Source organism: Capsicum annuum, chromosome 8 (genome assembly GCF_002878395.1).
Source record: "Capsicum annuum cultivar UCD-10X-F1 chromosome 8, UCD10Xv1.1, whole genome shotgun sequence".
Lineage (NCBI taxonomy): Eukaryota > Viridiplantae > Streptophyta > Magnoliopsida > Solanales > Solanaceae > Capsicum > Capsicum annuum.
Window position 1 is genome coordinate 25,049,698 of NC_061118.1, and position 15,278 is coordinate 25,064,975.

Consider the following 15,278-nt stretch of genomic DNA (forward strand, 5'->3'; position numbering starts at 1 on the left):
TGAATATATTGTTGTTGTTGGCCAAACACCTATTATGTTTTCAAATTCACTTTAGTGTGCCCTTCATTTTATTATTGTTATAACTAGTATATTAGTATTCATATAAATTTCAATTAAATATCAAAAAGTAAAAATTACATTCTTAAAAGGAACGTAGGAAAAAGAAGTAGATGTTTGATCATGAGAGTTTTTTTTACTTTTTCTTTGAAAATTATATTACTTTAGTGAAAAAAAATATAAATAGTAATGTTTAGCCATAAGAACTATTTCACTTTAGTGAAAATTATTTTTAAAAAAATTTATTTTCACTTTATTTACTTTTATTTCTTTCATAAAATTTCAAAAACAACTCAAACTTATATTTATGATTAAATACAACAGTAAATTCAACTTCAACTCAAACATCAACTCCAATTTCAATTTGAGAAAATTATAATTTTCATGGCTAGCCAACGGGGCCAAAATAATAATTGAGAGAGCAATGAAATGGTGAAATGCGTTGTCCTTGTATGCATATAAGAAGCAATAGAGGAGTTGACTGTAGTCCAAACATTTTTGGTAGAAGTACGCCGACACTTGCGTGGCGCCGCTCACCTCCTCCAACGGCGATTTCTTCCCTTTTCACCCCTAAAGGTGACTCCACATTCTCCACTCTGTTTCCATTTCTACTCCATTCTGTTCATATGACATTCTTTTTACATTTCTGTTCGTCCTTTTTCGTATGTAAATGAGTGGATTCGAACTTTAATTAGATTTTATCTACTGATTACTTCTGAGTTTGAATAATGTAGCATATTTATTTCTCAATTATCTGTTCGGGGTTAATTTTATGCTTAGAGTTGATTGAATTGAAGATCTCTGATGTAGTTATGTTTAACAGTGTGGTGTTTGTAATTGAAGATAGATTAGTGTATTACTTGCTTTGATAGAATGCCATTCTTATCTTACAACACTGAAACCAATTGAAATTGATTTTCCTTAATTCGTGTTATCTTTATTACTCTCTACCAATTTTGCATGGAGAAAATACATTAACAATTTCAGGTAACCAAACACTAAATTTGCAGCAAAGTGTTTTGTGTGCTTAAATGTGAAAATTGCAATTAAAAGAACTTGCTCGGCTCTGCATTGAGGTGAAAATATGTTTAAATCGAATGTATACTATGTTTGGATTAGCTGTCAACTGTATGGTTTAATATGTACTACAGTATTGTATATTTTATTTGCTTACTGCTTTGCTGTTTGAGAATCTTCTTGTGTTTCGACTGCTTTCTTTTTCAGGGAGTCCATTGAGTTTAATTTTGATGGACCAGGTAAGAAGTTATTATCCGTATGTTTACACTTTAGTTGCTTTTTTGGTTTAGGATTATTCTTATGTTGATAGTGATTTTTTTGAGTAATTACAACAACAACAACAATTTACCCAGTGAATTCCCACCTAGTGGGATCTGGGGAGGGTAAAATGTACGCAGACCATACCACTACCTCCAAAGAAGTAGAGAGGCTGTTTCTGATAGACCCCGACTCAGGACGCAGAGACAATAAATAAGGTTGTAATAGAACATAAGACAAGATGGAAAAAACAGAAATAAGGCACCCACAAAGTAGTACGATATGTTAACAAATCGCAAGCACCCCCCCCCCCCACCCCCCTAACTAGAGACTCCATCCTATGTGCATAGTCCTACAACTACTAGCAGTCTACCCCACTGCACACCTAACTGGCTACGACTCACCCACACGTACTAACCTACTAACCGAATCCGTGTTCTCCATACCTTTCTATCTAGGGTCATGTCCTCAGTAAGCTGTAACTGCTCCATGTCATGTCTTATCACCTCCTTCCAGTATTTCGGCCTACCTCTACCCCGACTGAAACCATCCAAAGATAACCTCTCGCACCTCCTAATCGGGGCATCCGTGCCCCTCCTCATCACGTACCTAAACCATCTCAACCCCACTTCCCGCATCTTGTCCTCCATCGAGGCCACTCCCACCTTCGCCCTAATAATCTCATTCTAACCCTATCCCCCTAGTAACTCCACACATTCAATGCAACATTCTCATTTCCGCCACCTTCACCCTTTGGATATGAGAGTTCTTGACTGGCCAACACTCTTCTCCATACAACATGGCGGGAAGGACTGCCATTCTATAGAACTTGCCTTTAAGCTTGGGAGGCATCTTCGTATCACACAAAACTCCCAATGCAAGCTTCCATTTCATCCACCTTGCTCCAATACGGTGTATGTCATCCTCATCAATCTCTCTATTTCCTTGGGTCTCACCCAAGATACTTAAAACTATCCCTTCTACAAACAACTTTCGAATCCAACTTCACTACCACCTCGTCCTCATGCGTCATGTCACTGAACTTACATTCCAGGTATTCCGTCTTGGTCCTACTCAACCTGAACCCTTTTGACTCCAGAGTTTGTCTCCAAACCTCCAATTTATCATTAATACCTCCCCGGATCTTATCAATCAAAACTACATCATCCGCACTGAATATGACATGTCAAAACATCCATCACTACTAAGGCAAAGAGAAACAGACTAAGAGTTGATCCCTAGTGCAACCCTTTCAAAAAAAGGGAAATGCTCTAAATCCCTTCCACTATCCTTGCCCGAGTCTTCACTCCATCATACATGTCCTTAATCGCTTTGATATACGACACCGGGACCCCTCTAGCCTCCAAACCCCTCTAGCCTCCAAACATCTCCAAAGCACCTCCCTTGGAACTTTGTCGTACGCCTTCTCCAGGTCGATGAACACCAAGTGTAAGTCTCTCTTTCTCTCCCTATACATCTCCACTAGTCTCCGCACGAGGTGAATTGCCTCTGTCGTCGAGCGACCTGGCATAAATCCGACTTGATTCTTCGAAATAGACACGCTCCTAAACCTCTTCTCAACCACTCTCTCCTGAATCTTCATTGTGTGACTCAACTACTTAATGCCCATGTAGTTGTTGCAGCTCTGAATGTCACCCTTCTTCTTGTAAAGAGGAATCATAGTACTTCATCCCCAGCCTCAGGTATTTCCGCAGTTCTGAAAATGCTATTAACAATCCGGTCAGCCACCTCAAACCTGCCCGGCCCGAATACTTCCAAAAATCCACCGGGATCTCGTCAGGCCTCGTCGCCCTACCCCTATGCATCCTATGAGTAGCCTTAAAGACCTCCTCAACCTTTATACGTCATTTTTTTTTGAGTAATTGCAGTATGAAAAAGTTGAGAAGATTGGGGAAGGAACATATGGTGTAGTGTACAAGGCTCGTGATCGTGTGACTAATGAAACTATTGCACTGAAGAAAATAAGGCTGGAGCAGGAAGATGAAGGGGTACCAAGCACAGCTATTAGAGAAATCTCTCTCTTGAAAGAGATGCAACATGCTAATATTGTGAGGTATAATTTAGTGATATTACTATGTGGTTGTATTGTTGTGATTTCCGTAGAGTGTAATGTGGGACTTGCTTTGGTTTCTTGTGATTATGTTATCAATATGAGGTTGATTAGATATGAACTTCGGTTTATTCTATTGCCTAATGCTCCTCTTTTGAGATTAATGCAGGATCTTCATTGTTTTAATTTTCATTTTGCTTTCTGGTTTTGGTGCTGTTCCTTTTTACCAAATTGGGAAAATTTCTCTTAAATACCAACCTTTCGTGAATGTTGTAACAAGGAGTAGAGAATATTTCCCATGCATCTTACTTTATGGTGCCGAGACTGGATCTAGCAGTTGAAATTTGTTGCTTCAATACATCCTGGAGGAATCCTCTTGGATATATTGTTCCTCCTTTCTTTACCACTCTATATCCAACTCATGTTCAAGTTTGATTGGGTTTGATAACTTTGTACTTTGTAGTGGCTATACTCCAATAGTTTGTAGGCAACTTCTAGGATGGAAGGTAAAACAATACGGTATTACTTGCATTCTACAGTTGTAAATTCAACAACTTATTTAGTTTTGAAGGACTGCAGACGTTGTGCATGTATGTATTAAAACCACATCTATACATTTTGGGTTCTGCAATAGCCAATAACTTTATTTTATAACCGTAGGGCCAACATGCATGCACGTCGACTAATTCCAGAGGATACCTGCTATATCCCATCAGCACAGGTCACAGTTATTTGGCAAAAATGTTCACCAAGGCTTGGAGAGATAGGAAGAATTCATCTAGTATATTTTCCTCTATTGGGATTTGAACTAGAAACCTCATGGTTCTCAACCCACTTCATTGACTACTACACCACATAATTTCTTTTGAAGGTAGAATATTTGAAAAAAATAAAGAAGCCCATCAGTCATTCCTGCTGGATAGAAAACTTTTAGGAATATTTAAACCTTCAATTTTTTCCCTCAAATGTTTGTATATTAGCTAAACCTTGTTTTTACACTTTTATTCATGTTTATTTTCTTGATCTGTCTTGTGGTTTTGAACATTTAACAACACTATATAATTTGATGTTTATATATCTGAAAGGTTTAGAAACTGGTTGACCTTGTAAGACTAAGGTTTACAAGCTGGTTGAAATTTGCTTGCTGAATGATGATGAGAAGAGTAAATTAAAATTATAATGCTTCTTGGGCTGCCATTTGTTATTCTTTTAAAAATAATTGTAAGTGCAAAAGGGACCTCCTTAGGATGGTGGCTATTTGTGGGAGGGATGCCATGAGTAGAAGCCAAAAGGTCTGGGTAATGGGGGTTAGTTTCTTCTGTTTGGCATATTGAATTAGAATAAATTGGAGAGTAGTTAACAGGTTCACAGAAGATAACAGGTTCACAGAGTACCTTCAGTTGCAATGTTGAATCAATTTTCTTTGTAACATGGGAAAAACTGTTTTTCTAGTTTGTACCAGTTTCTTCTGCAAATCCAAGAAAGTTCCTTTTTTTTTCCTTATTGGTCACAGGTTGCAGGATGTGGTGCACAGTGAAAAGCGATTGTACCTAGTGTTTGAATATCTTGACTTGGACTTGAAGAAGCACATGGATTCGTGTCCTGAATTCTCTAAGGATCCACGTCTGGTTAAAGTGAGTGAGATCTCTGTTATACGTTGGAGGGTTGCTTTGTCATTGTGTATTAGCCATTTTTTGTTGCTTCATCAGGAAGCTGGTCATAACGCATAACTTGCGACTCTGTTTACAGTTTTTAACTTCAAGAGGGAGGGTGATGATCTAGGAAATATACTTGAAAACAAAGATTATCTGATTTATAATTTGATTAAGTGCTACTCGAGTGGTTAAGGTTTATCAGCTTCACAGGCTTCTTGCATATGATCAGAAATTAATTAATCTTTCCAATTATTCAGATGTTTTTGTATCAAATACTCCGTGGTATTGCTTATTGTCACTCTCATAGAGTTCTTCATCGAGACTTGAAACCTCAGAACTTGCTGATAGATCGACGTACAAATGCTTTAAAGCTGGCGGACTTTGGGTTGGCTAGAGCATTTGGTATTCCTGTCAGAACTTTCACTCATGAGGTACAAACATGGTTTTTCGTTCTCTCTGAAATTCGTTGGACCTTGCCTTATTGTATTACTTTTTTTTTTTTTTGGGAAATGGTAGTTTTTATTCTTCAGCATTAAGGAGATGCTGGCCACCTTCAAATGCAGATTAAAGTCACATCAGAAACCTGACTACAAGCTTCCTATAAGCTCTATAATTTGATCTACATCCTCCATACACAACTGCTTACACCAAAAAGGTAAAGTGACTAAACATTTCCACTTGACTTTGTGAATGGAATTAGCCATGTCTTCAAAACACCTCCAATTTCTTTCCATCCTCACAGTCCACCAGATACATGAAGGTATCAGTTTCCACCACCTTTACTGAGTTTTTCTTTGAGTCTCGCTGCCCCTCTGATCCAACAGCTCAACAAATCTGATGTATGTTTAGGCATTGTCCAACTATAACTAGTTATGTTGAGGAACAACTCCCATAGTTTAGTGAACTTGCAGTGTAACAACAAATGCTTGTTTTTTTCCTCTGTTAAGTTACATAGGAAGCATCTGGGGACCAATTGCATTCCTTTCCTATTTCCCGAGTTAAACAAGTCAAGCTTGTGATTACTAACTACGTGAAGCACTTCATTTTGGTTGGGATCAGACCCTGCCAGATGTTGTTCCAGTTGTAAAGACTGCCACCACCCCAACCTTGAATCTCTCTTCTGTAAGCATGCATTATTTACTGGAAGTTTCCATCTTTGGTGTATCTCCAGATGGCCCTATCTGTTGTATCAGTTGTGATATGTGTCATCGCAACACTTCCTACAAAGATACCAGCCTCTCCACCTCCCAATCATTTAGAAGTCTTCTGAAAGAGAGGTTCCATCCCTGTTTAGTCCAGTATTCATAGATTCTATTTCTAGCATCTGGGTTGTTGCAAATAGAGAACAAATCTAGGAAGACCTCACATAAGGGTGTCTGATCTATCTATCCTTCTCTCCGAAATCTGATCTTGTTGCCATTGCCTACTTTTAGAGTAATATTACCTTCCATTGAGGTCTAGAAGGACCTAATTGTTCTCCATGTTCCTACCCCATAAGGCTCTGTTACTTTCTCTGAACACCAAGGATTGAGTTCCCTATATTCTGCCACAATCACCACCTTCCAGAGTGCACCCTCTTCTTTCATGTATCTCCACAACCACTACAGTAGCAAGCTTTTATTCTGTATCCTCAAATTTCTAACCTCCAATCTCCCTCTCTTCTTACTTAGCATAACTGTATTCCGCTTCACCAGAAAATACCCCTTACATTCTTTGCCTCTTTTCCGTAGGAAATCCCTTCTAATTTTGTTCAGTTTCTCTTCTACTTTTGATGGTATTGGAAACAAAGACATGACATAGGTGGGTAGAAAGTCTAAAATAGAGTTTATTATAGTCACTCTACCCCCTAGAGACAGAGACAAATACTATGCCTTCCGCCTTGCAAGCTTCCTCTCAGCCTTTTCTAAGATCCCATCCCAAATCTCCAAAGCTCTATGTTTGCTTCCCAAAGTCATTTCCAATTAAGTTGTAGACAATTCGTCTGTCTGCATCCTGCATCCTAGAATACTAGCCTTCTATATTTGAGGAACCTCCTTTACTGATATCAAACTACTCTTATGCCAGTTAACCTTAAACCTACAACTGCTTCAAAAAGTACCGGGATGCATCTGATGAATGCCACCTCTTCTGCTGCTAGATCACACAAAATAATGGTATCATCTGCATACAATAAGTGATTTATCACAACTGAATTCCCTGTCCAATGTCCAACCCCTAATCTGAAAGCCCCTTTTCTGTGATGCAACTCTCATTAGGCTGTCAAAACCCTCCAGCCAGTATAAAAGAAAAGGTGATAAAGGATCTCCTTGTCTTAACCCCCCTTCTCTTAACCCCCCTTCTGGGTTTCAAAATCCAACTGGTTCTTCATTTTAATAAAAATTCCATCCATTTGAACCACTTATTTCCAAACCCCGTTTGCCTCAAACTGTTCAAAAGATATTACCAGTTAACATGGTCATAAGCTTTTTGAATGCCAAATTTGCACAGTAATCCAGGCATATCTCCTTTCAACCTAGAATCTATGCACCCATGGGCTGTCAATGCGACATCCAAAATTTGCCTACCTTTTATAAAGGCCATTTGAGTTTTGTTGATCAGCTTACTAACCATCTTATTGAGCCTTTCTGCCAGTAGCTATTGGCAATAATCTTGTACATTCCTCCTATCAAACCAATAGGTCTAAAGTCCTTCAAGGTTTGATTAGAGTGAAAACGGTCTAGTGTGTTCACGATGTCTTCCTTTAAAACTTCTGAAAAGGTTTGAAAGAAAATCATTGGAAAGCCATTATGCCCAGGTGCTTTCTCCTTAGTACACATATTAATGCTTTCTTGTATTTCCTCTTCTTCAAAGGGTCGTTGCAGCCATATTTGTTCTTTAGTGGAGGATATCACTTTTCTATCTTGTAATGTCAATTCAGGCCTCCACACTTCTGCTTCTTTATATAACTTCATATATAAATTTAGGATAGAATCCTTTATCGATTCTGGATCCTAGATAGTGACTCCATGCTCATCTAACTATTCCATTGAATTGAACCTTTTATGAGAGGTTGCAATCCTGTTTTGCATTTTTGTCCCCTTGCTTTAGCCATTGCACTCTTGATCTTTGTCTCTAAAATATCTCCTCATTCTTTGTTAATTCTTCAAACTCCATACCGGGGTTTGTCTTGTGAAGTATCTCATCATAAGTGAGAACCATTGCTTCATGTATCCTCTTCCATTGAATGGCAACCACCACCCTTTAACCCTGTCTTGGGCAACCACCAAGACTCGAATTTGAAATGGGATTAGGTTGAAAATGGTCTAGTGTGTTCGTGATGTCTTCCTTTAAAACTTCCGAAAAGGTTTGAAAGAAAATCATTGGAAAGCCATTAGGCCCAGGTGCTTTCTCCTTAGCACACATATTAATGCTTTCTTGTATTTCCTCTTCTTCAAAGGATCGTTGCAGCCATATTTGTCCTTCAGTGGAGGATATCACTTCTCTATCTTGTAATGTCAATTCAGGCCTCCACACTTCTGCTTCTTTATATAACTTCACATAGAAATTTAGGATAAAATCCTTTATCAATTCTGGATCCTTGATAGTGACTCCATTCACATCTAACTGTTCCATTGAATCGAGCCTTTTATGAGAGGTTGCAATCCTGTTTTGCATTTTTGTTTCCTTGTTTTAGCCATTGCACTCTTGATCTTTTGTCTCTAGACTATCTCCTCAATCTTTGCTAATTCTTCAAACTCCATACCGGGGTTTGTCTTATGAAGTATCTCATCATCAGTGAGAACCCTTTCTTCATGTAAGCTGTTCCATTGAATGACAACCACCATCCCAACCCTGTCTTTGATAACCACCAAGACTCGAATTTGAAATGGGATTTTTTCCACCCCCAGTTCCCATAAGTCAGAGTTATTGGATTATGATCAGATACTAGTTTACGTAGTACATTTTGCTTGATATGAGCAAAAATATCCCCCCACTGTGCATCCCCCCACTGCGCACAATGTTAAAATCTATCTATTCTTGATGCATTTTTATGCTCTTCCCCTCTTCTTCACTTAAATGATCCTTCAAATAAAGGTGGATCTACTAGCTCTAGTTCCTCTATATAGGTTGAAAAGTCAGACATGGCTCCACTGATACTGCAGTTGGATCTCTCATTAGGATATCTTGTCACATTAAAATCATACTATTTAAGGTCCATCAACCCCTTTTTTAATGGCCTGTAACTCTTCCCGTAACATTCTCCTGATTCTCCTTTTACAGTCTGCATATGCTGCACTGTGACTCTGACATTATCATTAACTCCTGTGAACTTCCCAGTGATACATTGATTTCCTATCTTCACTAGTTCCTCACTCCACATACACATCAACCCCTCATTGATGTAACGGCTTCCTGACCATGTCCTTTTTACTTCCCCCATTAAGTCCCCTAACATTCCGTGATAAGATTTTAACTTCCATTGATTTGTTAGGGCTGAGATCCTCCCACCCACTAGACCTTGGCTCCCCATCCTTGAAGTTCATATCAAAGAATAAATTCATGACCTCCTTTGCTGTTACACTGTTTGTCTTAACTACTATCTCCCTGTCCCTTCTCCTTCTCCCTACCCCAATATTGTTATGTCAGCAAAAGAATAGCTTATTCCTTGCACTCCTTGAAGTTTAATCCAAATTGTTGACCAAGCTTTATCATGTTCACTTGGACCTAAGCTGTAGTAGAAGAGTTTAAATCCTCCTCCTGCACACTGTTGTCTATCTGCAGAGGTTCAGGTTTAGAATACATCACCACTAGTGATCTTGAAAAATCAAGCTCTCCCTCCTTATTTGGTAAGAACTACTCTGTTCTACTGTTATTATCTCCATTTGGGATTGAAGATCCTGATTGCCCTTGTATTGTCCCTCGTATTATCTTCCTCCATCTCCTTACAACTGACATCACCATATACTTGGATGCTTACACCTTCTATATCTTTTCTTTCTCCTGGCTCCATGGTGCTTCCTCTGTGTTCCTTAAGAAGCCTCAAGATCTAGAACTTCATAAAGACGATTATTTTCCTTGCATGTGAAAATAATGTCTAAAAAGGCTTTGCATTTATTCTAGTCGTGGACCGAGTCTTTTGAAAGCTTTTGGGCTCTGACTTTTTAGGCCCAAATGTTTTAATTAGATCCGGTTCTATTTCTTTGCACAGTTGGTCCATTAACGACTTCATCACCCCTTCACTTTCCACATTATTCATTTGGTGGGCACCATCCTTTTTTGTTTTTAAATTATGGCCCAGTGGATAAATCTATTCCGTGTACTCTGTACTTCTTGATGACACATATCAACTTTCCAGAGATAAATCTTGGTAAGTCACAATCAGTGCCAAGCCTAGTACTGCAGTTTCGATTTTCGTGCACATATGAGGTTGCATGCCTGCATCTCGTTGGTGCCTCACACCATATTGGCAAAGTAAAGATTAGGGTTCTGTCGGATATTTCCACCACCATCGGATTCTCATCAGAAGGTCTTTTAACTTTGATTTTTGCCCATCGTAATATTTGCAATTTCTGTGTGACTCAAGTTTCAGGAAAAAAGTATAATTTTTAAGAATCTTTTTTTGGTAGCTGTGCTGTTCAAGCCATTTGAATTTCCCTTATTGTTTGAACCCAGAAAAGAGAGTGTTAGAATTCAACCTTGATGTCATAAAACTAACTTTCCTAGTAAAATATTAAAGAGTATATTGGTATAAAACCCCTATAGAACCATACCTCTTTTAAGTTTTATTTTAGACTAAGGAACAAGTTACGAACTTGTTCATATTCCATGAAAGGAAGCTGTTTACATATTAGGTAATGGCTCACTCAAGATTTTTAACCTTCTCTTTTGGTAAGTAAATTAGATTTTATTGGGGCGTATGCTAAGTTGGCTGAGAGTAAGGACGAAGAAGAGAAACGGGTAAACAGAAAAGAGTACAAGTTAGCTAGGAAGGAGGCTAAGTTAGCAGTTACGGCGGCTAAGACAGCAGCATTTGAGAGCTTGTTGCGGGGTTACAGGAGAAAGGAGGGGAAAAAAAGTTGTTTAGACTCGCCAAGGCTACAGGGAGAGGAAGGGGCGTGACCTCGATCAGGTGAAGTGCATTAAGGGGGGAGGACGGTACAGTGTTGGTGGAGGAAGGCCATATTAAGAATAGATGGCAGTCGTATTTTCATAGGCTCTTGAATGACGAAGGGGATAGAGCTATTGTGTTAGGAGAGCTGGAGCATTCAGATGAGTGTCGGGATTTTAGTTATTGTAGACGTTTTAAGGTAGAGGAGGTTAGAGAGGCTGTTCGCAGGATGCGAAGGGGTAGGGCGACGGGGCCTGATGAGATACCTGTGGATTTTTGGAAGTTTTCTGGCGAAACTGGTTTAAGGTGGTTGACTGGATTGTTTAACGGAATTTTCAAGACGGCGAAAATGCCTAAGGCTTAGAGGTGGAGTACTATGATCCCTCTTTATAAGAACAAGGGTGACATTCAGAGTTGCAATAACTATAGGGGTATTAAGTTATTGAGTCACTCTATGAAGATTTGGGAGAGAGTGGTCGAGGTGAGGCTGAGACGGATAGTGTCTATTTCGGAGAACCAGTTTGGATTTATGCCTGGCCGCTCGACGACGGAGGCAATTCACCTTGTACGGAGGCTGGTGGAACAGTATAGGGAAAGGAAGAAGCACCTGCATATGGTATTTATCGACTTGGAGAAGGCATACGACAAAGGCCCCAGGGAGGTGTTTTGGAGATGCTTGGAGGTGAGTGGAGTCCCGGTGGCATATATCAGAGCAATTAAGGACATGTATGATGGAGCGAAAACTCAGGTGAGGACGGCGGGAGGAGACTCAGAGCATTTCACTGTCTTGACAGGATTGCATCAGGGATCTACTCTTAGTCCCTTTTGTTTGCTTTGGTGATGGATGTGTAAACGCGGCGTATTCAAGGAGAGGTGCCTTGGTGTATGTTTTTTGCAGATGATGTAGTTTTGATTGATGAGACGCGGGGGTATGTGAATGATAAATTAGAGGTATGGAGACAAACTCTTGAGTCTAAAGGGTTCAGGTTGAGTAGGAGCAAGACAGAGTATTTGGAATGCAAGTTTAATGATGTGAGGCTGGAGAATGAGGTGGTAGTGAAGTTGGAATCACAGGTGGTATGTAAGAGGGATAGTTTCAAGTATCTCGGGTCTATGATTCAGGGTAACGGTGAGATTGACGAGGATGTCTAACACCGTATTGGGGCGGGATGGATGAAGTGGAAGCTCGGTTCGGGGGTATTGTGTGATAAGAAGGTGCCGCCCAAGTTTAAAGGCAAATTCTACAGGGTGGAAGTCCGTCCGGCCATGTTGTATGGAGCAGAGTGTTGGCCAGTTAAGAACTCCCACATTCAAAAAATGAAGGTGGCGAAAATGCGGATGTTGCGTTGGATGTGTGGGCTGACTAGGGGGGATAGAGTTCGGAATGAGACTATCAGGGAGAAGGCTGGTGTGACTTCAGTGGAGAATAAGATGCGGGAAGTCCGATTGAGATGGTTCGGACACGTGATGAGGAGGGGTATGGATGCCCCGGTTCGTAGGTGTAAGAGGCTAGCTTTGGATGGTTTTAGGCGGGGTAGGGGTAGGACGAAGAAGTACTGGGGAGAGGTGATTAGGCGGGACATGGAGCAGTTACAGCTCACTGAGGACATGACCCTAGATAGGAAGATCTGGAAGATGTGAATTAAGGCAGAAGGCTAGGGTCAGTTTGGGTCGCTAGTGTAGGGAATTACTTGGTGGGGGTATTATTCTTGTTATGATACCTTGTTTCATGCTTTATTACGAATTTGTTTACTTTTCTCTGTTTACTATTATTTGTGGGTGTCGTATTTATGTTATGCCATCTTGTTCCATGCTTTACTATGAATTTGTTTAGTATTTCGTGTTTCGAGCCGGGGGTCTATCGGAAACAGCCTTTCTACTTCTTTAGAGGTAGAGGTATGGACTGCGTACATCTTACCCTCCCCAGACCTCACTATGTGGGAATACACTGGGTTTGTTGTTGTTGTTGTTGTTGTTGTAAATTGTTTTTCAGGCCAGTCTCTTCTTCCGTTTCCAGCCAGCCGCCACATTTGTCTCCGATCTCCTTCGTGACCCTCGAATTCCAAAGATGAAGTGGTAGACCAATAGTCCTAATCCAAAACCAGTTGAATCTGACCTGGGAGGGGAAGGTCCCTGCTTTGGGTGTCTACTGTCTACCATTTGAGCTTCAGCCTGCTTCCTTTCCTTATCCACTCTCCTTGCATGATTTGCTCAGCATCTTTCTTATCTTGGAATTCAAATAAGAACTTAATTCCGTTCATATCAAAAACATGTATGTTGAAGATGCCCTTCCAGTTCTGGTGAACCCAACTTCTGATTCGTTTCGTGTTGGAATCTCATCACTTTTCGGGAAGCTGCCTACTAGATATCTGAGGAGAATATCATTCTTTTGTATGTCATTAAATTTAATGCTCTGTTCTGGATCTCTATCTGCGCCCTTTTGGGACCATCTACTCCTGGTGACAACTTCTGAATACTGCCCTTTGTCATTGTAATATGGGCGATCAGTTGCCCCTCCTTTAAAGTCCCAGAATTTGTTTGTTGCACCATTGATCCTCTTTTACTGAATCTTTAAATGCGATTTGTTAGCTCTTCCCATCCTTCATTGAATTTATCTTCAGGGATAATTAAGACTGCTCTGGCCAGTCCTTTAACAATGATGACGGAAATGAATCTACCATATTTATTGTACTTAAGAGTGCAATAAATGTTGGTCGAGAGATCTTTTCCACGCCAAGACTTAAATGTTTCGCCACTTATTGCGGAAGCTTCCCTAAGTCTTCTATATAGCCATACTATTGCTCCTCTAGAGAGTTATTCTCTTAATATGCATCTTTGATCTTTCCACCCATTCATACCACGTCTCCGAGATGGACTTAGCTCAAATGAAGTCATAAGACTTTCCCCCAGATCTAAAATAAATACGATTCTCCATAGTTGAGGAAAGGCTACAAGAAAAAAGAAAAAATGGTGAAGAGAAAAGTCAGGTGGGCAGGACCACCGGAGAAGAAGGCTAAAGGGCCATAAGGGCCTTTTAGGTGGGTTATGCTACTTTATCTCATATTCCATTTCACGCCCTTAGGGAAGTGGTTGTCTTTGATTCAGAAACTTGCGTCATGTATGATATCTTCTTTAAAATTTATCCAACTCATTTAACTGAACTAATTCTTTCTCTGTATGGATTGCTTAACCATTAATAGCTTTATGTTGTTCTATTAGTTTAGCTGATAAGTCAAGAATTAGCTTATCGATTCCCTAAACAATACTATAAGAATCAGTACTTAACATCCTCCTTGTAATTGTACAAGCTACATCGCAATAGTACATTTGGTTCAATGCTATCTCCTCGGTCATCACTTTAGGGCTATCTTTTACCGTTGACAGTCATGGTTCAACATGCCAGCTATGCTTCCTTTTTAGAGTAGTGACAACCTAATTTGATTCTCCCTTTTGAAAGTGATACAATCCGGATTAGCTCCAAGCCACTCACTAGAAGTCAAGCCCGGGAGCTTCAAAGGATCCAAGGATTGTTCATGAAGCGAGAGGTACTTGAAGAAGCCACCTTACCATCAAAAGGGTGTCGTTTGTTGATGATCGCACTCACATTGGTCCAAGGATCGTTGGAGGAGGCAAGGGAAGGCAAAATAGGGCTAGAAAGCCCTTGGAAAGGACTTGCGCCCAAGGCGCTTTGGATCCACTCTAGCATTCCAAGAGCAGATCAAAATAGCCCCTAGTGTGCCTTTTCTTTCAATTGGGTCACTTTTGGGCCCTAAAAGTGTAATAATTAGCCTAAACTATAAATACTTTGGAGGATAGCTCATTCTCTTAGTTTGCTTGATTATTGATGAATTGATGAATGCTTCTCCATTGAGTGAGAGTGTTTGGACAAGTTTTGTTGAAACTTTGGTTTAGAAACGTTGGTTGAGAAGGCGTTCATCTTCCTTTCGGTCACGCAAGAGTTAGGTGTTTGAATTAGATTGTAATTGAGGATAATTGAGTTTGATATACTCTTTTGTTCTTAGTTACTTCTTCTTGTGTTTGATTTCTGTCCTTATCGATTATATCTTTACTCTTTTGTATCGTCTTTAGTTTTCGTAGTTTGATTCCGTATCATTTGGTATCAGAGCTGAGC

The 15,278-nt window shown here is 39.9% G+C and overlaps 1 protein-coding gene across 3 annotated transcripts in view; it reads left to right on the plus strand.

Moving 5' to 3' along the window:
- Positions 1–481: 481 nt before the first annotated feature.
- The window catches only part of LOC107847789 (cell division control protein 2 homolog A), a 37,483-nt gene continuing 22,686 nt past the window's right edge, over positions 482–15,278 (plus strand). The window contains exons 1-5 of one of the 3 annotated variants that reach the window (XM_047395357.1): positions 482–633; positions 1,282–1,313; positions 3,222–3,406; positions 4,917–5,037; positions 5,316–5,489. In XM_047395357.1, coding sequence (XP_047251313.1) covers positions 495–633; positions 1,282–1,313; positions 3,222–3,406; positions 4,917–5,037; positions 5,316–5,489 — 651 coding nt within the window. In that variant the 5' untranslated portion in view covers positions 482–494. The remainder of the gene's footprint in view (positions 634–1,281; positions 1,314–3,221; positions 3,407–4,916; positions 5,038–5,315; positions 5,490–15,278) is intronic. The other 2 variants (XM_047395356.1, XM_047395358.1) reach the window with 2 other exon arrangements.